Genomic DNA, 26570 nt, shown 5'->3' with positions numbered 1-26570 from the left:
CTCTGATTTCGAATTATCGGGGGTCGGTGAGGGACGCTGTTCGCCGCAATCCAGCTTGTTTGTGATTCGTGGAGTTTTTGCGCCTCGCTTCTTCTTGGTGGTGAATAGGGATTCATTGGAGTCGGACAATCTTTGTATTTGTGAGAGAGGGAGGACTCGCTCGACTTCGGGCATAGTGTCTGGGGTAGGATTTCGCGAGAGGGCGTCTGCATTGGCGTTTATTTTTCCTGCTTTGTATAATACCTCATACTCGTATTCTAATAGTTTTAGACGCCATCGGACAAGACGGGAAGATGGGTCTTTTACTGAATGTAGCCACACCAAAGGTTTGTGATCCGTGACCAATTTAAACTTCTTACCGTATATGTAAGGCCTGAAGAAATTTACGCTGTAAACTATTGCTAATAGTTCCTTTTCTATAGTCGAATAGTTTCGCTCGGCCTTATTTAGTAACCTGGAGGTGTAGGCTATAGGGAGGTCTTTTCCAATCGGCCCTTGGCTCAGGACACCGCCTATTGCATATCCGGATGCGTCGGTAGTTATAACGAAAGGTTTCGTAAAATCCGGATACTGTAGTATCGGTTCTTTGCACAATGCATCGCGGAGGTGCGTAAAGGCTGTCTCCTGTTCCTTATGCCAAACAAAGGTCTCATCCTTTTTCAGCAGATCGGTAAGCGGGCGCGCTATCTTCGAGAAATTAGGTATGAACCTCCGGTAGTATCCCGCTAGCCCGAGAAATTGCTTGATATTCTTCGGGTCTTTAGGGCGAGGGAAACTCTGAACCGCGGTTATCTTTTTAGGATCGGGTTTCACTCCAGTTTCGCTTATGACATGTCCCAGGTACGTGACTTCTTTACGGAGGAACTCGCACTTGTCGGGCTGGAGTCGCAGTCCTGCCTTCCTAAGTCGTTCCGCCAATTTGTGGAACTTTATTTCGTGCTCTCGCAGTGAGCTCGAATATAATACGATATCATCAAGGTACACAAATAGTTCGGCGCCTTGAAGTCCGGTGAGTACCTGGTCCATGAGTCTTTGGAATGTCGCGGGGGCGTTTTTGAGCCCAAACGGCATTCTCTTAAATTCGTAATGCCCGTACGGTGTGGAAAACGCCGTTTTATGGGCGTGTGCTTTATCCATTTTGATTTGATGGAAACCCGATGCTAAATCGAATACGCTAAAGTACTTCGCGCTTCCTAGTTGATCGAGGATTTCCACTATGTTCGGTAGGGGGTACGCGTCCCCGATCGTTTTTTCATTCAGCGCCCGATAATCTATTACCATGCGCCAGCGTTTGTTACCTTTCGAGTCCGGTTTCTTTGGCACGATCCACAAGGGGGAGTTGTACGGTGAAGTGGATGGTTGAATGACATCGTTCTCGATGAGTTCTTGTACTTGTTTATTAATTCCCTCCTTGTGCATCGGCGGAAATCGGTATTGTTTCGTGTGGACCGCTAATTCGTCGGTTGTCGGGATTGTGTGTGTAGTGACGTCTGTGGAGTGTAATTTATCGGTGGGGAGACGGAACAAATCGTTGTAGACGTTTATGAGGTTATGTACGTGTTTAGTCTCCTCCGCATTTAAGTGTTCAAGCCGCAGCAGTGTTTTTATTTCTTCGGGACGAGATTGTGTGTTTTGTCGGGTCAACGCTGCGACGTGTTGAGGTTTTATGTCGTTATGTTTTATGAGATTGGTCCCGTCCCCAGATGCCCTAGGGTTAAGGGACCGTCCCTCAGTGTTTATGTGACCCGTGCGTTGGAATTTTAGGTTAAGGAGGGTGCTTTTATGACCCTTGAGATAGGATGAAGGATCCTCGAGGTTCTGTGGACAAGATTTGGAAATTTTCTCGATCTCTTGTAATCTTACCCTAGGTAAGTACAATTCGTGGTCCTTGTCGCTTATGTTAACGGCTTTCATATATACTGTGCCGTTACGATTAGTGACGATGGCATCTCCTAAGTAGATGTCTTCGTTCACATGAATTCGCGGAATATATCCTATGCTGACCTCGGGATTGCTGACTTGGAGCGAGACGGTGGCCCGCGATCTAGCCGGGATTTTTACCGTCTGAGCATCGTTAAAAGGGATTTGCGTTTGCTGCCACACGATGCAGCGCTTGGAATAATCTATCTTAGACGCGTCGCGTAAGAATTCGAATCCTAGGATTCCGCCTTGGGAAATTGGAAAGTCGTCTGGTCTGGGACTAAGTGGAGGTCGATCCTGTGACCGAGGTATTTTATACTTGTCGCTCCGAGCGTTTCGATTTTATCGCTTGTAATTCCGCTAAGGAAAATAATTATGCTTTTATCGATAACGCAATCGGGGCTTAGTTGGCCTTGTTTAACCAAGTTGGGTGCCGCGCCAGTATCTATCATGAAATTCGTGTTGCGTGCTAAACCGTCCGCGGGCAATGGAAACGGTGGGCGCGTGCGAAAATCGGTTCGGAGTTAGCATGGCGATTCTGGTTTCTCCAGGCTTGCTCCGCGTTTATAGTCGTATTGGACGATCTGTTTCCCGAGACGTATCCCGCTCGAGCCTCGTCCCTGGCCTGAGGGGTGAGGGGAGTTTCCCTGACGTGAGTTATTGTATTGTCTTTTCCGGCACTCCTCTATTTCGTGTCCCGGATTTTTACAGTACCTACAGTATTTGTTGTTACTGGTTCGTTCGTGTCTATTGTTCTCGGGACCCCCTCGGTTGGCGTCCTTCCGTTCTGTAAGTGTTTATCGGTCTCTGTGACTGTGTACTTGTAACGTCCAGACAATTCAAAAAACTTCAAACTTTTTCAAAAAACTTTATTCTTTAATCTATTAGTCCATGACAATCTCTAACCTGCATGAAAGACCGGGTAATAACGAATATTTAATCACACATATAATTACTCGTAGGTTAAAACATGTCTTCTCACAAATGACGACAGAGTAATAATTCACTTTTAAATTTAATAATATTGATAGCATAAAAGGCATAATTAATAAAGACTCTCTACTCTCGATCATCTCGTTAGGAAACATGACCTGAAATAAAAATAAGCGTGCCTATATTATAACTATTCATAATTAAAGAGACTTAAAAATCGTACACGTAATGCGTAGTAACATTGTATCCGTCACACGTTCGAAAGTACTAAATAAGGATACCATAGTTCGACTATGAATATATAAGTATTTAAAATCCTTATTGATTATTTGTGAGAAAACCTAAAATAAGGTTAAGAACATATATATATATATATATATGTCAAAGGGTTTGTTCCGAGACACCTTCACGACTATATATATATATATCAATCGTATACTTTGACGACACTATTCTCCGGTGATTTCAATGACTGTATAAGACATACACTATTCTCCGGTGATTTCAATGACTGTATAAGACATATGGTATTCTCCGGTGATTTCAACGACAGTATAGGATATAACGTTTGACATATAATACAATTATTTCCTTTTTCTCTCTTGACTTAAATGGATAGTAATTATTTATTTCTTGAATAAATTTCGATTTGAATAAATTTCGATTAATTATACAGATCGACTATTACGATATAATATTCATTTTACTAAATTAAAAAATATATTATTCAATGGTTATTAAACTTTAATATATACGCGATATATATATTATTTACATACAAAACTTCTTACAAATACATTTACTTATAATTATAAAACCCAAAGATCTTATACATAGCGCAAAATAACATTATATCCATCGGTACGCCCAAAGGAGCCACTACACTAAGAGAAGAATACTATTATTTTCTCTCAGTGCAGTATGAAACCCGCCTTATTACTACCTGAAAATATATATAGTGCGTAATCGTTTATAACGAAGTATACTAAATAATTAAATAATTAGTTATGAAAGCTTGCTTTACTATTGTGAACTCGGCTTTACTCGCAAGGAAACATCCAGAAGATTCTAGAAGGTTCTAGAACAATAGCGTGATGCAATGACATGATGCAACGCTGAAACACGTTGCCAACTGCAAAGCCTATTGCAAGCCGCATAGCGATGAGTCCCAGCCACCTGCAAATCAATTACCAAGAAGAAGATAGATAAGTCGGAGCGCATAGCGATGAGTCACCAGCCACCTGCAAAATCGATTACCAAGAAGAAGATAAGATAAAACATCCAGAAGATTCTAGAAGGTTCTAGAACAATAGCGTGATTGCAAAATGCATGATGCAACGCTGAAACTGTTGCAACCTGCAAAGCCCATTGCAAGCCGCATAGCGATGAGTCACCAGCCACCTGCAAAATCGATTACCAAGAAGAAGATAAGATAAGTCGGAGCGCATAGCGATGAGTCACCTTGAACGCCGCTTATCTCTACTAAGAAGCCATCTCTCACGGGAACTTAACCGTCGCAATCTCTACAGGAACAGATTATCTCCGGTACTCCCCGGCACATCTCTCTTACCATTGGCGAGCCACATCACCCGATGGGAGGAAGCGAGCCCCATTTTTGGGTATATAAACCCGGCTCCCGGCACGGAACGGCAGTGATTACGTCGCAGTTGGTTCCAGTCAACAACAATCCAGCACTCAACCAGCAAATACTACGGGGCTCTGAAGACATCGAGACATAGCCGCCATTTCGGACCGAGGGTACCGAGGCTGCCCAGCTCTTCAACTCAGAGGGAAGAACACAGTAGCGAGTGTACCATAGCAAGGCACATAGACAGTTGTACTAACCCTTGTGAGTATTTAAGCCCAGTTCACATATCCCTAAATAGTAAAGCGCGACGGACACTCATATATTTAATCATATATTAATTAAGTATTTAACCACTGAATTTCGAACTCATCTTATTTCACATTACGAACTCTGAATTTAATTATTTAACCACTGAATTTCGAACTCAATCTTATTTCAATTACGAACTCTGAATTCCGAACTCAATCTTATTTCATATTACGAACTCTGAATTTGAATACAGACATAAGCCATATATTACTCTGCGTTTCCGATAATTATTCCAATCTACGCTTTGCATCTGCATACGTCTGCGTTACAATCGTCGATCTATTTAATATTTTTACCAATACTATTCAATATTATTGAACCGATAATCGCATACTTATTCAATCTTTATAATAAAATACTTATGTATTTTATTATAGCACTGCTTATTTATATAGTGTATGTAACCCCGTATCCTACTACCTAGTAGCGAATTGAATAACGCTAATTCCTCAGTACACATGTAGAATATATATCCTGTCAGAAGGTAAATTCGCAAAATCATCTCAGAGATGCACGTTTAGTAAAGTGAAACGTCGCATTAGCCTAATAAGACCAGGACCTGAGAACCCGGAATAACCGGATGTATACCTACCTCTCTATTCTTTTAATGCTTTTAATACCTTGCACTTTCCAATAATTGCGAATTACTTTACCACCAACCGACTGACAGTGATCTTGCATATTGATACTATAAATTATTTGACAAGTGTACTCCACCTTACCCTATTGGCTACTATTAAAACCATACCCTGTCATAAGGTAAATTCGTTACTACGATTCTGAGATGCACGTTCTGTAAAGTGAACGTCGCATTAACCTTCGGGGACCGGAATCCACGGGCAACCGTACATTTCTTTCACCCTTCCCTGCTACTCTCTCTCTGCTTTACAAACCTAACGAATTACTTTAACCAAACCAAAATGACAGTGGTCTTAATGATTATTAAAAATAATTAATCATAATTTACAATTCAATTATTGATGCTTGAAGCTACACGTATTAATACTCTTAATATAGATATTATACTTATATTCAAACTCTATTCCTAACTCCTCTATACCCATTAGAGTTATATCCTGTCAGAAGGTAAATTCGCAAATCATCTTCGGAGATGCACGTTTAGTAAAGTGAACGTAGCATTAGCCTATTAAGACCAGGACCTGAGAACCCGGAATAACCGGATGTACACCTATCTCTTCTATTCGTTCATGCTTTATAATACCCAGCATTTTCCAATATTGCGAATTACTTTACCATACAACTGACAGTGATTTTGATATTCATTGATAAATTGTTACCTTCAAAGTCTAAGATTATTTATTCATTAAGAATTACTATTTCAAAGTTTAAGATTTAATTATTAAAGATTGAAACATCAAGTATTAATATTCTCAACGCAGATATTAATACTCCTATTCAAATCCTTCCTTTTATCCACATATTACCAATTCTCATTTAATTACAGGTTTATTATAATAATTACTGACATAAGGTTAATTTATTAATAGGTGAAAGGGCTTTCTCGCATAAGATTAACCTGTCATCTTTGTTTCGCTTTCATTAACGGATAAATCACGCTACAAACGTGAGTCATATTCAATTATTTCAAATAATGAACATCTATCTTTCGATTTATTCATGTAAATTTATTTAACCGTTAGATGGTCTCTCCTTTCCGACGAAGGAATCAGATCGATCGAAACGAGCAGCACCTTCGCAGGCTACGCGAACGTAGATCTCGAAGACCTCTAAATCTAAACGTTCAAATTTATCCAACGCGAATAATCATACAACCTCCCTCTTCAGACGCTTATTCGCCAATTAATAGTATTCCTCCATACATTGATTACTCTCACCCTCAATTTCCTGAACAGTCTCATTCAGAATCAAACACTTACTTAGTCGATCCAAATCATCAATTTTTAACTGACCCTGAATATCACGTCCATAATCAAACTCAACAATTAGCATCTCCGGAACACGATCCATTTTTACAACCCAATTTTAATATTTTCGACGAGGACACCGTGGTACTCGCTCCCGACGACGTCAATAATTTCATCCCAGAAGGAGCACAGAATAATTTTAGTTCCTTTATAAGCTATCTTAATCAATCTAACGACTCTGAACAGGAGTCTAATAACATTATAATACAGCTCCAAGCTCATCCTGAACCGAGTCAGGACCAGTAGATTTTGCATCGACATAAAGGATTTATAAATGAATAAACAATTTTTATATTTGTAAAATATCTTTATTTATCGACCCGACCCGCAGAATACCTTCTCCATCCGACTGTCTCAATCGAATCTCAAGCTCTCGGCATCCCAGGGTATAGCCGGCCTAGCAGGTTGCCCTAAAAAAGTAGAGAGCAGCTTCTCGAACGTTTAACCGAGGTAGACGCGAGAGAAGACCGACTTGTGCATAAGGTGATTTACCGCAAGGTGAATTGCCGGACGTAACAGTACTATTATAGGCTTTTGGAAACGGCGCGTTACTGTGCCGTGTTTGTTCGACGCGCGGCGAGTACTCGGCTCGAGTCCATCTGTTGTTAGGAGATCGTTCCGTGTTTATTTTTATGGGCGTCGAGTGGGCTAAAGGCCTTTCATTCGGATATACGTTACGTTCGTATGAACGGCGCGGAGTTTCGAATCTTTCATTGTCTAGTTCCGATCTTTTCGCGAGAATTTTGACGTGTGAAAAAGCTAGAAACGGGTCGCGATAGTGTTCTTGTCTCAATTGTATCCTATAGGCGAGTGGCAAGCCCTCGCAGAAAGATCGTGCTGTTAAGGCATCGATTTCGTTTACTGATCCGACGGATAGCATTCCTTGCGCTCGGCGTTCCGCGTCCGTTATAGAAGATCGCAAGTCTTTTACGCGGCTAATGAAATCAAGGATATGCTCGTTTGGTTTAAGGTAAATTGTGCTCAGCTCCCCACGATACTGGTCGATGGTTTTCGGGGATCCGAAGGCTCCATTCAGGAGGTCGGCAAGTTGAGTTATCGTTTCGCACTCTTCGTCTCCTACGGCGCATATAGCTCGCCCGCGTAACTTAGTAAGAAGTAGGCGGGTTAGGTGTCGCTCGGACGATGGTGGGAATATTTCTTTAGCGCGTCTACATGCTCGTATAAATTGAGAGAGGGGGATATTTCGACCGTCGAATGGCGGGATAGTCTCAAGTGCTTCCCTGAAAGACACCCTTGGACTATCATAATTGGTTCCGTGTTGGAATGCGGGAGACGCCTGTTCGTCGAGAAAGCGTCCCGCGGTGCTGGGAATATATTGCGTAGGTATCGTATTGTTCCCGCGCATGGAGTTTATCTCCTGGCGTAATCGTTCGATTTCTTGGAGCATATGATCGCTTAAGTCGGGTTTTTCGGTTGCTACCATTGTGATGGAGTTCAAACGTTTTTCCATCTCCGTTTCTTTACTCACGAGGTTACTGCGGATGATTTCGAGGTCTTCTTCCGAAGCCCGTTTTTCGCGTTCGAACGTTTCTTTCTGCTGTTGAAGCATCTCGGATTGTTCGCGTAACCGTGCTTCCTTGGCATGTAATTGAGCGCGAAGTTCGTCTATTTCTACTTCAGTGAGCTTTTTCGTACCCGATTTCCCTCGTGTTTCCATCGCAAATATTAACTCGTATCCCACCGCTGTCACCAAATTTTGTTACGTCTCGTGGGGTCGCGGCTGCGAAAATTTGAATGCAGAGCTCGGCTTTTTCCACGAGACACGATCGCTATTACGAGTACGCGAATCTATGCGATTCTCCCCGGGGATACCCGCGATCTGAGGTTATTCGCGCTGGAACTGAGGTGATCGGATTATTGCGAGGGACCTACCTGTGACTCTACTGTAATAAAGATAGCTTCGTCGATTGCTCTATGCGAAACGTCGTTGGGGTTGCGTAAGTAATCTTCGTACGTAAACTGACAAAGCTCGCACAAATCACCGATTCGCGTGAGGGTAAGTCGGAAGTTGCAGACTCCGCAATTTATTCCGATAGGTGTTCCGCCTATGATTAGAGTATGTTTCCGAATCCTTGTCCAAAGTAATTTCGAGACTCTAGGTAAGGTGGAGTAGCATGAAATGCAGAGAGCTGCCTTAGTCTCAAAATGGATGTACCCGACACCAACTTGGCAATAGAATAAGGGTTCAAACGGTACGAAGAGATTAACTTCTGGAGGAGGAGTTATACCTCTAAGGGTGAGTGGGCACATTTGTGTTTGTTGCGTAATCGAATTGATAATGCGTCATTCGCTCGTAGATCTTCGGTGAACCCGGCAGTTATCGAGAAGTTAGTAGTCGTCGGCAAAACCGTCGGTAATTGTTCAGTAAAACACTGGTAAGGTGCCAGTAAGGTGTCGATAACCCGTTGGTAAAAGAACGTATGTCGGTATATCGTCGGTAATGTCGGTAAAAGAACGTATGTTGGTATATTGTCGATAACGTCGGTAAAAGAACGTATGTCGGTATATCGTCGGTAATGTTGGTAAATCGAAAGTGTTCTCAATTGATTATTGTTTAAATGACTACTTTGTTGTACGGATTTACGAAGTTATTTCTTGAGACACAAGATTTTTAAGAGATTGAACTATTTGCGTTTTTCCGTGTTAGAATTCCGAGAGTGGCACCGCATGTGGTGGTCGACCCTAGTTTTATAGCCCGACCTTTTTTTTTTATAGCTTCCGCAGTGACGATGGAAAAGAGGAAAAATGCGTCGGAGATTTTTCTAGAATGTTCTCTTCCACGTGGTAGAAGCGTCTCTGAATTTGCTAACACGCGCGATTCCTTAGGTTAACGTGAATTTCACTTACCTTTAGTAGCACTTTCTTGATCGTGTCGGCTCGTGCTTGGAGGTAGTGCGTGCGGCGAGGGTCGTTCACTGGGATGTTTGGCGGCGGCAGGCGTCGTGGTTGGAACGTTATTGGTATGCACTTCCACTGTAGAAGTTCGTCGTTGTTATTATTTTTAATGTTAAAAATGTTCTCGTATTCAGGATCGGCCTGATATTCCACTCCGAGGAATTGAGAATATTCCTCGGTCGCTGATTCGCGATAAAGTCGGTTTAGTTTTTGTAATTGATTCTTCCTTCCTGCGCGTCGCGTCTTAGGCATATTGAATTTGATGCATCCTCTGAATGATTACTCAAATAAGGCGGGTTGATATCCGGCGGACCTCACTATCAATTCCTTATTTTGGCAAATGCTGAGAATGTTAATTCTGACTGTGATGAGCGGTGGTCCGCTCCAAACACAGTTTGAATTATTCTGAATTCAAACGCCGTATGACAAATTTAAACGCTATCGTATTTTATCACGGGAGTGGAAGTTTTGAAGAATACTGAACACTAGTTTTCGCACATGAATACACTGATTTATTCGTATAGTAGTACAAAATTCGAGACTAAAACTTAGAATTAGAATTTAGATTTAGACTTAGAATTTAGAGTTAGAATATTATACTTAGAGTTAGAATTTTAGAATTAGAGTTAGGATTTAGAATTTGGACTTAGAGTTAGAATTTAGGAGTGCGACTATACTGTTCGGTGTCGCGCAGAGAACTGCCAAAATTCGGGACTGCTCTGAGGTCCTTTGTTTCGGCGGCTCGGGCCTGCGGCGGCCTGGAGAGGGGGAACTCTCCGGAGTAGGGGCTCTCACCGTGGTGGGAGATCCTTAGGCGCTACGAAGCGCCACGCTTAGTTTCTAGGCGGAGTTAAGCGTCATGGCCGGCTTGGCGCGCTTTTCAAATAGCGTTTAAGGAACTTGGAGTAAACGAAAAAATTTATACGGCCGGACGTGACAGTAGTCATTTAAACAATAATCAATTGAGAACACTTTCGATTTACCAACATTACCGACGATATACCGACATACGTTCTTTTACCGACGTTATCAACAATATACCAACATACGTTCTTTTACCGACGTTATCAACAATATACCAACATACGTTCTTTTACCGACATTACCGACGATATACCGACATACGTTCTTTTACCAACGGGTTATCGACACCTTACTGGCACCTTACCAGTGTTTTACTGAACAATTACCGACGGTTTTGCCGACGACTACTAACTTCTTGATAACTGCCGGGTTCACCGAAGATCTACGAGCGAATGACGCATTATCAATTCGATTACTCAACAAACACAAATGTGCCCACTCACCCTTAGAGGTATAACTCCTCCTCCAGAAGTTAATCTCTTCGTACCGTTTGAACCCTTATTCTATTGCCAAGTTGGTGTCGGGTACATCCATTTTGAGACTAAGGCAGCTCTCTGCATTTCATGCTACTCCACCTTACCTAGAGTCTCGAAATTACTTTGGACAAGGATTCGGAAGCATACTCTAATCATAGGCGGAACACTTATCGGAATAAATTGCGGAGTCTGCAACTTCCGACTTACCCTCACGCGAATCGGTGATTTGTGCGATCTTTGTCAGTTTACGTACGAAGATTATTTACGCAACCCCAACGACGTTTCGCATAGAGCAATCGACGAAGCTATCTTTATTACAGTAGAGTCACAGGTAGGTCCCTCGCAATAATCCGATCACCTCAGTTCCAGCGCGAATAACCTCAGATCGCGGGTATCCCCGGGGAGAATCGCATAGATTCGCGTACCCGTAATAGCGATCGTGTCTCGTGGAAAAAGCCGAGCTCTGCATTCAAATTTTCGCAGCCGCGACCCCACGAGACGTAACACACCCTATCATTACCTCTAAAAACTCTACGAAGGTCAGAAGCCAAGGCATCCGCCTTCGCACTAGAGTCCCTACCCGGAACGGATACCAGGAAGCCACCCGTGACTCCCCGGCGCAACCGAGTATCACTGATACCTAATCCAGGTAAATCCACCTCCTTGTTTGCCCTTGCAAGTACCGCCGCATACGTCTCATCCCCACCCTCATCCCCCAAAATCGTCAGTGAAACCACCGACGCAGGGGAGGGGCGAGAAGGGAGACGCGCTCTCTTCTCTTTCCTATCAGGTACCGGCCTCTCCTTAGGAACCACCTTGTCGCGCCCACGACGCCTCCTCCTCTTCTTAGAGGCCCCAGGACCAGGGGCATCCGCCAAAACCTCCGCCAAGGCGGAGGCGGCGGAGCCCCCAGGCAAGGGGCAGACCCTAGACGCAACAGCGCAACCACTCCTACCCGCGGACGGCCCACGCATGGGAACCACCTCCCCCAGAGGGGACGCAGCCCCAGCCCGCACCGCAAGTTCCGCCCTAACAGCGGCCCTAACAGCGACCGACATGTCGTCCCTCAAGTCGCCGAAGCGACGGTCGAGAAGGGACGCCAAGTCGGACTCCATGACTGGGCGATCCTCCACATCAGGAGCCGTCAAAATCGCCATCGCGCTTGGCGGAGACCCCTCCGAAGAAGATGGTGGAGGGGGTCTCTTCCTCGCACCCTTCTTCCCGTATAAAAATTCCTCGAACTTGGGAAACATCGACCGCAGGTAGCCAAGTTCCCCGGATAGGCGGTCAACCTCCCTCTCCAAGGCCGAGGTCTGCCTTCTAAGGCCCCGGTTCTCATCCCGAAGCGCGTCCATCCTCGGGCCGACGGTGGATGTACGACCAACTACTTCTTTTATCACGCCACTCAGCTTCCTCGAGGAGGCTCGGAGCGTCTCGGCCATGCATTCCACAAGGCCCGGCTGCCCAGCCACCCTCTCCACTTGAGTGACGAAGGTCTCTCCTAATCTACGAAGCTCCAGAGTAGTAATACTCTGGAGCTCCTCAGTAAACGCCGCGTCTGTGGGTGCGTTCTCCAAACCCACAGCAGTAAGGGTTGGACCGAAAGAAGGGTCCAACACCCTTCGCGCATACTCTAGCCTCAATGCCTCCCTTTCAGCGGCATTAAGGCGTTCCCTCTCTTGGGCGAGATTTGCGTAGTCCCCCGTTTTAAGCGGTCGCCCTCTCTTACGCTTTGTGGACTTACCTACTGTTTTCCGCGGGTACTGCTTCCGACCTTTAAGCAGCCTCATGTCGTCGGGAGCCCATGAGTCGTCCCTATCACGTCTACTCACTCTGGCTTTAGGAGGGCTTGGTGACAAACGACGGCTCATTAATCTCCATCTCCTCGTCACTAACCCCCCTCAACCTTTCAGGGGAGGGGAGAAGCTGAGAGCCGATACATCTATCACTGTAATCACTCATCGAGTCATTACTCAAAACCGCCGAAGAACCACTCAGATCGATAGGATCAAGTGATCGCACGCAATCATGGCGGCCACAGAAGGAGATCCCACCGCGCATGCATTTTCGCAAAAAATTCTCAGTATACTTAACCAGCCTGTAGTACAAGCCGATGAAGTGATACTCACGAATTTCTTCATCCCGGAGCAAGCGGTGGATGTCCTCCGCCAGCTCTTTTGGGTCGTCATTCGGACCCAAATCCTCCCATTTCACGGCAAGCATGATGAACATCTCATCTACCTCGTCGCGAAACTTCCTCGACGCTGTAGCCTTCCAGTCTGCGGACCCAGTCGACAAATCCGCAGACGACCCGTTGCTCGATGACGACGAGGAGGGAGCCAGGCCTACACCCCCCCCCCCCCACGCCGGTTCCTGGCATCCGAACCCAGGACGTTCGCTTCTTCTTTGAACCTATTCATATTGAGAAAAGAAGAAATTGGTTTTTTTCTGTCGGGGGTTTTCCTTCCCCTTAGGAGGTTGCCTTACTCAGCTAACGGGGCCTCCCCCCCGGGTGTTATCTTCGGTGTTTTCCTTCACCTAGTGCAGTGGACAAGTCCTTTTTAGGGCCTGCACGCCCATCACTCCTCATTCATCCTTCGCACACACTCCAGCTCGGGTACCTCGGGATTGCGACACCCGTACACTACAGGGATGAATCTGTAGTGCCCCTGAGGGGGACGAAGAGATCCTTTTTTTTTTTTTTTTTTTAAGTCAGGAAATTTGCCTAAACCAAACTTTGCGTCCTAACCCTTGAGGGAGGGCCAGGAGGCTTTGTGGCGGATTCCCGCCCGTAGTATCCCGAAGGACTAACGGACGGGGTACCAGCCTAAAACCTGACTATAGCCCCTGGTCGTTAACGGGTATAGTCCACCGCGGAACCGCGATCGCATTACTTTACGGTGGACACCCATGACCGGATCCTGTTAAGGATGCAACCCCGGGCAGCTAAGCTGCCCGTCCAATACCCTCACCCCGAGAGGGTAAAAGGAAGCGAGCCGGGCTATCAGCTCACTCCCGGCCATACACGAGGTCAACGTGCAATGGGATTGGAGCCCCCACTCTTCTCCCTGCTGACCTGGTTGGCGAGGTGACCGCATTCACCGACCCCACATGAAGTTGACGTCACAAGACATCACGAACTCGACGTGTACACTACATGTATACACAACCACAGTAATAAATAGAGACCAAATAAGGGCCACAGGCCCGACTCCTAGAGAGAGCCTACATTAAAGGCCGACAAACAAATAATAAAGGTGGGGAGAGATGTACACCCCACATATTGACGAAAGACAAGAGGACCAGAACAACATGAACCCGGCGTAGGTGTAGGGGCCGCGGAGCCACCTCTTGGCAAACCTCCCCGGCACCCAATCCCCCATCGCCGCTACCTACTAAACAGAAAACGGACTAAGGACAGAGAACGTAACCGGACCAAAAGTCCCCATCTTACTGGGGAACAGCATGGCCGCAGTCCTCATAACAACATTAGACAATCACGAGTCTGACATCAACTCTGTCGGGGCGCAGGAGGAAGCCACGGATGCACCTCTCGACACACTCCGCCGCCCCCCCGCAATCCCCGACGGGCCCGCCACTGGACTGAGGGGCTGCTCACCAATCCCCCCCATCAGGGCGCCCCGGAGCCTGTCCACGATTAAGAGGGACATTTCCCTTACCTATAAACGTCCTGCGAGGGGGCACAACTTTCCTGGCACACGCCCTCGAGCCTGCACGGTGGTTTGCTTGCCTTCCACTGATGGCACAGGGGACACAATGGGGCCGCGCCTCACAATCGGCCGCCAAGTGCCCTTCCTTCCCACACCGGAAACAGCAGCCGCTGCGAACGACGTCAGAGCCACACCTGTTGGACGAGTGTCCAAAGGCGTGGCATCTGAAACACTGTATGGGGCGACGGGCCAACGGGGTAACCGTCAGCCTCGTCCACCCCACACGAACACTACCTAAAGCGCCCAATTTGGCATGCCTGGCAAGCGTGCCCTTTAGGTTTCCCGATTTCACCGCCACCTTATATATTCTCATTGTTTTTTCCGAGACCATTGCCTCGAGGTCCGCTATGGGAGCTTGTTGGTATTCCTCCGTTTTCTCCGCAATCCTATCCAGGTAACTATTGTAGGATTTTGTTTGGCGGGGCGTATAATGGGAACTTAGTATTTCTTCCTCTTGTTGTCTTTCCCTTTCCATCTCCTTTTTAACCTTCTCTTCCTTTCTTCGTGCCCCTATTCCAGTTGTTACTGTGCGTCCTTGTTTCTTCTTTTCAGGGTCACTTGGAATATCAGGAATGTTGCTGTCCGCGTGCCGTGTTTGCGCGTATTGCATTTGCAGAGCTTGCTCCGGCAATTCATCCAGCTGCTGTTGCAGTGGGATGTTGTCTTCCATGCCTTGCGTTAACTTCTTGTCCAGATTTTTTGTGAGGGTTCCAAACGCAGAGTTATCCCTCCTATCCTCATCTAGACTATCCTCGTAAGAGTCGCTGATGGTATCGGCATCATTGTAATCGCTGAGGATGTCGGTTGTGTTGCCATCCTCCGTTGCCGAGCTCTTCCTCGACCTAGACCTCTTGGTTTCCCTCTTGGATGCGGGCTTCCTGGTGGTCTTCCTCTTTCTATCACTTCTGCACGTCACCCATGGTCCGCTCGAGAGACTCGTGTCTGAGTCGACCCGCATTAAAGGAATCATTACCTCCCTGAGAACAACCTTTGTATTCTCCTCTAAAGGAGTGTCCTCTTTTTTATATGGGGTGATGGAGACCCCATTTCCTTCTCGAGGTTGGCCTTGAACCTCAGAGCTCCCGCCCTCCTCCTTATTTAGTTTTTGGTTGGTGTTTTGGTTATTTGATTCATTTTTGTTGTATCCCACTGTCCCGCTGCGGCTCCGTCCCCCAGGGTATACCCCCACTGGCCAAGGGGTGCCCCGAAACATGATTGGCCACACCCCAAGGCCGGGCCCCAAGTTCCCCCGGGGAGAGGACATATGACTTTCTTTTGTTCTATTATTGTTAAACTGAAAATTATTTAATACTTTTATTCTTCTATTAATTTCTTTAAAAATTGAATGAATAGGGTAACCGTTATTCAATAATATTTCAATACAAAGTTCTAAATTTTTCTTGTGATATATGGGATAATATAATAACAATGCTCTAATAATGAGATTATAAATCACTCCTATTTTGTGGCACATGAGATGATTCGATAAGAAAGATAGTACTCTACCTGAACAAGTCTTTTTTTGAAACCAGTCCAAGTGTATGATGTTATCAATAATCTTAATGTTTAAATCCAAAAATTTTTTATGCTTTTATTAATTTTGTATTCAACCGTAAATTGTAGTCGTTGATGATATCTATTAAACTTATTCAATATACTATTTATTTTATTCTTTGGTGTCACCATAATAATGTCATCTACATATCTATAATACATTCCGATATCAAAATCCAATGTGTTAATTATCGATTCTTCTAGATCTTGCATAACAATATTAGCAATTCAAAATAAAAACTTTTGTACTCGGCTCAAATTATTGTGTTACAATAAAAATGAACTATCGACGGCAATCGGAGCCTGTGCGGATGTCATGCACAAAAATTAATAAATAGAAATGAGATCTCACATAAAGCTCATTTATTCAATTCTAAACGTTTCGACCCACTTCGGGTCTTCTTCAGTAACTGCAAAATACAAAAAATCAAGAAATCAAAGATAGTCGTTACAATCATAAAAAATTATAAAACTCGTATACGTACAATCTGCAAACAAATTAAATGTTATTTTCCTCCCTATTCAAACCGTCCGGCCGTCGGAGTGTCTCCCTAACGGTGACCATCGTCAGGAAGGAAGCAGAGCACATAGTGACTCCCTTACCAACACTAATCAAAGTCACAACAACATAATATAAATTAAACGTAGAAAAACATTCACAAGAATTAAAAATTAAAAACCGGAAAGAGCACTCACCCCGACAGTAAAAACAGAGAGAAGACGATGCTACACGTGACACATCACTCTAACGACTGTGCGGTATTCTTCCTTGGCACAGTCGATACATATATACGCAAAAAAAAAACAAATATAAAATTAAATATAAAAATAAAAATAAAAACAACTAAAACTTATCGGCGCTCGTATCAAAGGTCTAACAAAAACACGGCTATGTATAATCACAAAGCTAGATTTTGGTAAATTTTTCTATTAAAAGATCAAATATATCATTTAATTTATCGGTGTCGCTATGTAAATTTAAACTATTCCTCTGACGTTTTATGTGGATCATTTCCGATATCAAACGTTTACCTAAAAAAGGCTTCTCGTCTAAGACTTTTACATCCTCCCAATTAAAATCATGATTCAGTAATCTATGCTCCGATATGACTGATAATTGTGACGCGTTTCTTTTTATGTTGTTGCGATGTTCTTTCGTCCTAGTTTTTAACAGTCTACCCGTCTGCCCTACGTACGACGCATCACAATCCATACAATCAATTTTATAAACTACATTGTTATGGAGTTCCCTTGGTAACTTATCTTTGTGTACTTTGATGAATTTACGGAGACTGTTAATTCCTGTATAAGATGGAATGACATCCAAATCACGTGTTATATCTTTGAATCTCTCCGATACATTATTAATATACGGAATATTAAAATACGAAACTTTTTTCTGCGTTAGAATCTTATCGTTGCATATATTTGCTCTATTGTTATGAAACTTATTATTGTAGCGAAAGAACAACTTTTTTAACCGCGCTTGTAATGTTTGAAATATCAAATTGAGAGGATAATTATTAGACAAAAGAACTCCAATCATAGATTGGATAAAAATGGCGACTGCTTTTTAGCGCGAACGACGCATTTGATACCAGTGGCGTCTAACCGGCACTTTTCGTGACCGTAACAAAGAAAATTTTCGAATGCGATTAAAACACTGAAAATTATAGAAAGCCTCGACCGCCTTTTGGGCAATGCAAGGATTGACTCGTCAGTCTCAAAGTTACTTTTATGGAATTTCGGATGAGAGAGCCAAAAAACTCTGTCTATGAGGCTGATAATGGTGCCCTTTTTATGGCAGAGAGGGTGCTGCGACTCAAAGTTTAAATATCTACCTAAATACGTCGGCTTATGAAACAAATCAAACTCAATGCTCTCATTGTTTATAATAATGGTGACGTCTAAAAAATTCAATCGGTTGTCAACCCCCTCCTCCATGGTGAACTGCAATCTCGGATGGAAAGAATTGAAAGTGTTTAAAACAATATTAAGCATGGAGGGTGGGGCGGCCAACGCGATGTCGTCAACATATCTAAAATAAAATGGAAGTGACATCGGAATCGCAGCAATCGCCCTACTCTCCAAATCTTGCAACGTGATATCCGCAATAATCGGTGAGAGGGGGGAATCCATAGGCATGCTAAAAGTCTGTTGATAACAAACATTATTAAACATAAAATAAGTCGAATTTATGATAAAACGAATTGCCAATGAAAATTCATCTCGTGGAATCATACACTCTTTTTTATTATACCCCCATCTGTTTATTAAACTATCAATAGCCATATCCAATGGTACGTTAGTGAACAATGATGCAACATCTAGTGAAACTAGCTTTACATCACTATCCACACATAAACCATTTAATATGTTCACTAATTGGAAACTATCAGAAATGACCGAATCAGGTTTCGAAATTGCCTTATATATTATCTTATGTAAAAATTTTGCCAAGTAATAAAGAGGTGTATTCTTTGATGACACAATAACACGTAAAGGGCAATTCGGTTTATGCACTTTCGGCAGACCATACGCTCTCGGTAAAACCCCATTCGTGCAGTTCAGGGATTTGTATGTTGTTGAGGAAATGTAATTATTCATTTTCCATCTCATTAAAATTCCGTGTAATTGATTGATTAGGTTCCTTGTCGGATCTTTTTTTACAACAGTATAAGTATCCCGGTCAGCCAGCAAATCACATATTTTGTCCATATACATATCTCTGTTTATCGCGACCGTGACATTTTCCTTATCCGCCTTCATTCGGGACGAGGAAACGAGCGTCCCGCTGACGGAGCCGGAGGCACGAGTGCTGGAGCAGCCGCGACTCCACGGAATGCCGATAAGTCTGCCCGGGATGCAACCGGCGAGATTCGAGCAGCCGCCAGGGTATTTTTTACCCGCCCCTGAGATGAGCCGCGTGGGCATGCGGATACCAGAGTTCACGCCGTCGGACCCTGAGCTCTGGTTCAGTATCGTCGACCGGAGTTTCCAAGCCGCCGGAATTACGGTCGACGCGACGAAATTCGGGTACGCGCTGACGGCCATCGGACCGCGCTATACGGTCGAGGTGCGCGACGTCATTATGAATCCGCTCGCGGAACGCGCATATGAGACATTAAAATCAGAGCTGATCAAACGGCTCAGCTTGTCGCAGGAGCACAAAACCTGAAGACTCCTCGAGCATGAGAAAATCGGGGATCGCAAGCCGTCGCAGTTCTTGCGGCACCTGCGCGGCCTCGCCGGAAGTGTCGTGGGCGACCAGGTCCTGCGAACGATCTGGCTAAGTCGGCTGCCGGCGTACATTCAGCCGCATTTAGTGACGCGGACGGGAGACACGCCAGAACAGTTGGCGGATATCGCGGACGCGATAATCGAGGCGACCCGGGCGCCGGTATTCCAAGTGGCGGAAGCGACGAGAGCCGTGGCGCCTCAGGGGCAGAACGCAAGTGATCCCGCGTCTCTGGAGGCAAGATTCGAGGTGCGGCTGGCGCAGATGCGGTTGACGATGCAGCAGGAGATCGCGGAGCAGATGACGGCGATTCGGAAGTCAATTGAGGCGATCGGCAGTGAGCGCTACCGAGGAAGTCGCGATGACGACCGACGTCGTCCGCGTTCGCGTTCGCGTTCGCGCCCGCGCGCGCGATCGGGAGGTCGCGATTCGCCGGCCAGTGGAATGTGCTGGTATCACTGGCAATTCGGGGCGGACGCCAGACAATGCAGGGCACCCTGCTCGATGCAGCAGGGAAACGCAGGGGCCGGTCGCTAATGGCGGCGAGCGACTCAGGCCACGGTACGCGACGCCTATTTGTGACCGACGCGACTTCAAAAGTGATTTTTTTAATTGACACGGGTGCGGATCTCTGCGTGTACCCTCGGAAGATGGTTCGAGGACCACGACAGAGATTCCACCTACGAACTTTCGGCCGTCAACGGCACACCGATTTTTACGTACGGAACAGAGACATTGCAATTGAATTTTGGATTACGACGGGCATTTTCGTGGCGGTTCGTGGTCGCGGACGTCTCGAGACCAATAATCGGCGCCGATTTTCTCGCACATTACGGACTGCTGGTGGACTTACGCGGATCGCGTTTAATCGACCAACTGACGAGTCTAACCGCGCGTGGACGTTGCATCCAGTGTGATGCACCCAGCGTAAAGACAATTACGGGAGAAACGCAGTACCACCGATTGCTGGAGCAGTACGCCGACATCGCGAGGCCGGACGGGCGTCCGGGAGGCGCGATCCATGCTACGCGGTATTATATAGAGACGACACCGGGACCGCCCGTCGCGTGCAGGTCGCGGAGACTCGCTCCGGACCTGATTGGCGGCGGCAAAGCGAGAATTTCGGAAAATGGTGGAAGCCGAGGTCGCACGACCTTCGAATAGTTGCTGGTCGGCTCCCCTGCACATGGTGCCAAAGAAAGGCAAGGAATGGCGGCCCTGCGGAGATTACAGGGCGTTAAGGGTCGACAGGTCGGTCGGCCAAACTCCGAATTGATGTTGGAGACCTCGCGCGGTGACAACGGGAAACTCCGATTTCAGTGTTGCCAACGCTGAGAAACCAATTCTCGGGTTTTATGTAGTGGTGCATGTCTGTACACGTACATACACCATTGCATTGCTCACGCGGACGCACCGTAGAGAGACAAGGACCGATAATCACGTGTTCTCCTTGTTCCTCTACCGTGCCGGTATACGCGAGATGCCGCCTGAAAATGCTTTCTGGCCTTCCGTAGCAGAAGGCAGTAGCGTAGCAAGGCTAATAAGTACCTACTTTTTATAAATTTTATATATCCTTATGCACATATGTGCGTATATATATATATATATATATATATATATATATATATTATATAAGGGATATGTTGATTATTCTTGATTTCTTTTTGATTATTGATCGATGCTATTGTATAATTTGCTCCAATAACTTATAACGTGAAAGAACGTACCGTTGAGTAATATATAATCAATGCAAGGATGTTCAGTATATCATCCAGTAAATTAGAGTTCAAATATATCAATATCAATTTTTTTATAATACAATATATATATATATATATTGGAATATAGAAAAATGATAAAATATATTTCGGCGATTTAAAAATTTTTTAATATATTGAAAATATTTTTACTACATATATATAAGTGTAAAATAATTCAGAAAATAAATTTAATAAAAATCTACATACCAGCTGTGTGCATGTGTGCAATTGACTTATTGAAATTTATTTACGGAAGTATTTTGCATTTATATATTTATAGTGTGTGTAGTTGTAAAATGATTAAAATATTTTCAATATCAAATTTTTAAGTTTATCGCCTATATAAAAAATATATTTCTATGATTTTCTATATTCTAATATATTATAAAAAAATTGATATTGATATATTTGAACTCAAGTTTTTTACGTGATTAAATATTCTTGCATTGAGCCATCATACGTTACTCGTAAGTTCTTTCATATCTGTATATATATATATATATATATATATATATATATATGTATGTCAAGAGGTAGCTTTCGGGACGATTTTTGGTATAAATCGGCAGTTTTGAGAACTCTTGGTGGTTGTCAAGTCAGTCCTGAAAGCCATATATGTTTATCGGCAGTTTTAGGAACTGTCCTAAAAACTACCATTCTTTAATTTCTTTATATAAAGTCCTTAAAATTGCCAATAAATATAAAAATTTTATACTAAATACATTTAATTGTTATTATTTACAAGATAAGCTTTATATATGTTGTATATATTTATAAACAATTTAGTTACAGTACTAATTACTTGATTAATCTTATATAAAGTAAATATATAGTCTTTTAATCAACTTTGCTATATATGTTTTTAAAACTGCCGTTAGACATCTTTGCAAATATAAATAAATAATTAAGTAAAAATTATAATTTTAGTATGTTTTTAAAGAAAAATAATTAAAGATGTTTTAAAATAAGATCAATATTTAAACATTTTGATATTTTTTTGTTAAAAACTAATTGATCTGTAAACTACCATTTTACTGTATATATTATATAAACCTATCATTTGCGCCAGATCTTTTAATACTTTTGCTTTTCATACATCCATGTGATTTAAATAATTCATTAAGACCTTACGAACTTCTAATAACTCATTAAGGCCCGTATTCATAATCCGTTCTTATATTTGAGATTGTCTTAAGACATCGTTCAACCAATCAAAAGATGCTATGCGGCCATTTGATTGATTGAACGAGGTCTTAAGATGATCTTAAATATAACAACGGATTATGAATACGGGCCTAAGTGTCGATCTTAGAAGAATAAATACTAAATAAATAAATGGAAAAAATAAAATAAATGGAAAAATTGTAAGTTGATTGACTATCGCATCGTTTTTTGCCGCGTAGCAAGTGTTGCCGCGTTATAGCTGTCACTGTGTTTTGAGTGTAGTTTCTGAATGCAGCCTAAGAAATAGATAGTAAAATAACCTCTTTTAATTTGTGAGACACAGTGTTACACAATGTATTCTTTGAGCAAAAATAAAAATAATTATAAAATAATGCGTAAAAAAAAAAGAAAAACCAGAGGATGGATAATATCTAGTAGTAAGTAGATAAAATTATGTAAAATTTTATATATGTAATTATATCTATGTATCCAGTAAACATTAAATACTAACTAAATTACATTAAATACTAAATAATAACATAACATCTATGTTATAATTTTCTACTGACTATTATTGTAACTGCAACAATGTAATATGCCTTCTATCTATGTAACAGTTAGTGAGAAATTATAACATTGAGGTTATATTACTGTTACTTACTGGATAATACTTGTTAAGTAATAATTTTGTATACAAATATTGTTTTAAGAAAGTTATATGGCTCTTGAAGAAATTGCTAAAAATCTGAGGAATAATATACCAAAAATATATTTAAAACAAATCGACTTAAGTATCACTTCAAGTTCTATGGAAAGTAATGAAGGTGACAAAAAGTTTTATATCATTATATTATTTTTTATATCAATTTTATTTCTTCTAAAAATATACAAATTATTTTTTAGATATTGATGCTAATTTGTTAAGAAATATAGAAAAAAGCAATCAACCAAATATTTCTGAAATATCTCTAGAAAAAAGTAATCAACAAGGTATGCGCTTTGATATCCATGTTTATATAAACTTATTTCTTCATAAAAGTAATATCCGTAGAAAAGCAATACGTAGCTGAGATATTTAGCTATCTTTTATTTAAGATTTTTTCATAAAATATTCATTATCGATCATTTAGAATAATTATAGTTCCTTTTTTAGATATTCAACTAAGTATTTCTGAAATATCTCCAGAAAAAAGTAATCAAGGTGTGTGCTTTAATCCATGTTTATATAAACTTATTTTTTCATAAAAGTAATATGCGTAGAAAAGTAGCATATAGCTGAGATATTTACCTATCTTTTATTTAGTATTTTTTCATAAAATATTAATTATCAATCATTTGCCATAATTATTTATGCTTTTTTAGATATTCAACTAAGTATTTCTGAAATATCTCCAAAAAAAAGTAATCATCAAGGTGTGTGCTTTGATCCATGTTTATATAAACTTATTTCTTCATAAAAGTAATATGCGTAGAAAAGTAGTATGTAGCTGAGATATTTACCTATCTTTTATTTAATATTCTTTTTATAAAAATATTAATTATCAATCATTTGGAATAATTATAATTCTTTTTTTAGATATTCAACCAAATATTTCTGAAATATCTCTAGAAAAAAGTAATCAACAAGGTATGCGCTTTGATATGTTTCCATGTTTATATAAACTTATGTCTTCATAAAAGTAATATGCGTAGAAAAGCAATACGTAGCTGAGATATTTAGTTATCTTTTATTTAAGATTTTTTCATAAAATATTCATTATCGATCATTTAGAATAATTATAGTTCCTTTTTTAGATATTCAACTAAGTATTTCTGAAATATCTCCAGAAAAAAGTAATCAAGGTGTGTGCTTTGATCCATGTTTATATAAATTTATTTTTTCATAAAAGTAATATGCGTAGAAAAGTAGCATATAGTTGAGATATTTACCTATCTTTTATTTAATATTTTTTTTATAAAAATATTAATTATCAATCATTTGGAATAATTATAGTTCCATTTTTAGATATTCAACCAAATATTTCTGAAATATCTCCAGAAAAAAGTAATCATCAAGGTGTGTGCTTTGATCCATGTTTATATAAACTTATTTCTTCATAAAAGTAATATGCGTAGAAAAGTAGTATGTAGTTGAGATATTTATCTATCTTTTATTTAATATTCTTTTCATAAAAATATTAATTATCAATCATTTGGAATAATTATAGTTCCTTTATTAGATATTCAACCAAATATTTCTGAAATATCCAGAAAAAAATAATCAACAAGGTATGCGTTTTGATTCATGTTTATATAAACTTATTTCTTCATAAAAATAACATGCACAGAAAAATAATAACATTATTTGGTATTAGTTCATTTTTTAGATGTTCAACCAAGTATTTCTCAAACTAATCTTTTTGAAATACTAAATGATAAAACAATTGATAATACAGGTAATATAACTAATTTAAATATTGAAATGTTATGTTTAACTGCATGATAAGCATTATTACATATAAATATAAATATTCTATATCCATTTTTGATAATAATGATACTAATTTTGTTACAATTGTATTTTTGAATAAATTTTTGGAAATTTTAAATTTTAAATAAAGAAGAAACAGCCTATCTACAAAATAATATTTATAATTCATATTCAGTTTATTATTTTCATTTTGAAGTTAACTTGTTTAATTAATATTACAATATTAATTAAATATTTTAATTTACAAGCAAATTTATCATGAATTTTAATAATTTTTTAGATTTAAATATTAATTTTTCTAAGCATTATTACATATAAATATAAATATTCTATATCCATTTTTGATAATAATGATACTAATTTTGTTACAATTGTATTTTTGAATAAATTTTTGGAAATTTTAAATTTTAAATAAAGAAGAAACAGTCTATCTACAAAATAATATTTATAATTCATATTCAGTTTATTATTTTCATTTTGAAGTTAACTTGTTTAATTAATATTACAATATTAATTAAATATTTTAATTTACAAGCAAATTTATCATGAATTTTAATAATTTTTTAGATTTAAATATTAATTTTTCTATGAACGAGGATATCTCTTTGGAACATATATTGAATTCATCTTTTACTACTTTAGTAGAAATAAATGCTCAATATAAGGAAGTGACAGAAATAATAAATGACTCCAATGGTAAAGTATTGTATAATAATTTAATTGTTTTTATGTAAACTAGAGTGGTCATATGTCACATAAATTGTATGGATATAATGAATTTATACAAAAGAGTGTGTATATGTGTGAGAGAGAAACTTTTTTTATTTAATTATTATAGTTAAAAAATTATTGCTAATTAGTTAATCTAGTATGTATGTACTAGTTAATCTATTATGATTTATTCTCGTAGGTATTAATTCTAACGTTGCAGAAGACAATATTCAAAATAAAACTTTAAAACTTTGTCAAATAACAACAGTTAATCAACAAGGTAACAATACAATTTATATCTATTTGCTTCCAAATTAAACGTTGTTACATATAATTTTATAACGAACATAATATGGTTATTTTAATATAATGTATTATTAATAGATTAATATGTATGTATATTTTGTTATATAATGTCATGCCAAAGTTTTGATATTAGATACACGAGCAAAATCTTTAAAAAATCCTTAAGAACTATATGTAAATAAAGATAAATTAATCAAACAGATAATTTAATAAATTAGATTAAATTCTTTATTTTATTGAACTTTTTGAAGAACTTATAAGGTATCTGTTTATAAATAATTACAATTAAAAATTTTCATAACTTTAATAATATTATAGAAAGCTCTCTATAAACATATAGCATGTATAATAGTTTTGAAATTTATTTTTAAGTATTTTAAGTATTCTAAGTATTCTATTTTTCTCTTTTGCATCTTTGATATAATTATTGATATTGAAAATAATATATATATATATATATATATATATATATATATATATCTATTACACATTAATATATATATATATATATATATATATATATCTATTATACATTAATATAACATATTAATGTATATTCATTACGTATTACATCAAAAATTATACATTTTGATTTCAGACAATATTTATGAAGACAGTGAGGATTACAATAATGATCCAGATTATGATGTTTCCAATGATTCAGATGATGAATCAAATATTTCC

General features: G+C 40.4%; 1 protein-coding gene and 1 pseudogene across 5 annotated transcripts; both read left to right on the top strand.

The window, feature by feature from the left end:
- The first annotated feature begins 18638 nt into the window (after window positions 1-18638).
- LOC146722052 (uncharacterized) lies at window positions 18639-20012 on the top strand (annotated as a pseudogene).
- Window positions 20013-22462: 2450 nt separating this feature from the next.
- On the top strand, window positions 22463-26563 carry LOC114940580 (uncharacterized). 5 transcript variants are annotated; one of them, XM_085485564.1, is made up of 13 exons: window positions 22463-22836; window positions 23110-23223; window positions 23303-23389; window positions 23553-23600; window positions 23762-23812; window positions 23976-24026; window positions 24194-24241; window positions 24405-24455; window positions 24619-24667; window positions 24766-24834; window positions 25437-25565; window positions 25780-25860; window positions 26485-26563. In XM_085485564.1, exons 1-9 carry the CDS (start codon window positions 22752-22754, stop codon window positions 24657-24659), a joined length of 576 nt encoding a protein of 191 aa, XP_085341690.1. In that variant the 5' UTR covers window positions 22463-22751; the 3' UTR covers window positions 24660-24667; window positions 24766-24834; window positions 25437-25565; window positions 25780-25860; window positions 26485-26563. The 5 variants fall into 5 exon arrangements, with proteins under 5 accessions (XP_085341690.1, XP_085341688.1, XP_085341689.1 ...); XM_085485563.1 differs by having other exon boundaries at window positions 22464-22836; window positions 24754-24834; XM_029315303.2 differs by lacking the exons at window positions 25437-25565; window positions 25780-25860; window positions 26485-26563 and adding an exon at window positions 25150-25169 and having other exon boundaries at window positions 22464-22836; window positions 24754-24834.
- Window positions 26564-26570: the final 7 nt, after the last annotated feature.

Source organism: Nylanderia fulva, unplaced genomic scaffold (assembly GCF_048542155.1).
Source record: "Nylanderia fulva isolate GAGA-0341 unplaced genomic scaffold, ASM4854215v1 Scaffold378, whole genome shotgun sequence".
Classification (NCBI taxonomy): domain Eukaryota; kingdom Metazoa; phylum Arthropoda; class Insecta; order Hymenoptera; family Formicidae; genus Nylanderia; species Nylanderia fulva.
Note: the sequence above shows the minus strand (reverse complement) of the source record. Positions and strands in the feature narration are given on the sequence as shown.

What these genes read in the sequence shown, in the direction of transcription:
- LOC114940580 (XM_085485562.1), top strand. Translation starts at nt 22,752, where the DNA reads ATGTATTCTTTGAGCAAAAATAAAAATAATTATAAAATAATGCGTAAA. An exon ending in AGGATGGATAATATCTAGTA is followed by an intron (nt 22,837 to 23,109) that starts GTAAGTAGATAA and finishes TATTGTTTTAAG; the next exon opens with AAAGTTATATGGCTCTTGAA. An exon ending in AAAAAAAAGTAATCATCAAG is followed by an intron (nt 23,813 to 23,975) that starts GTGTGTGCTTTG and finishes TTCTTTTTTTAG; the next exon opens with ATATTCAACCAAATATTTCT.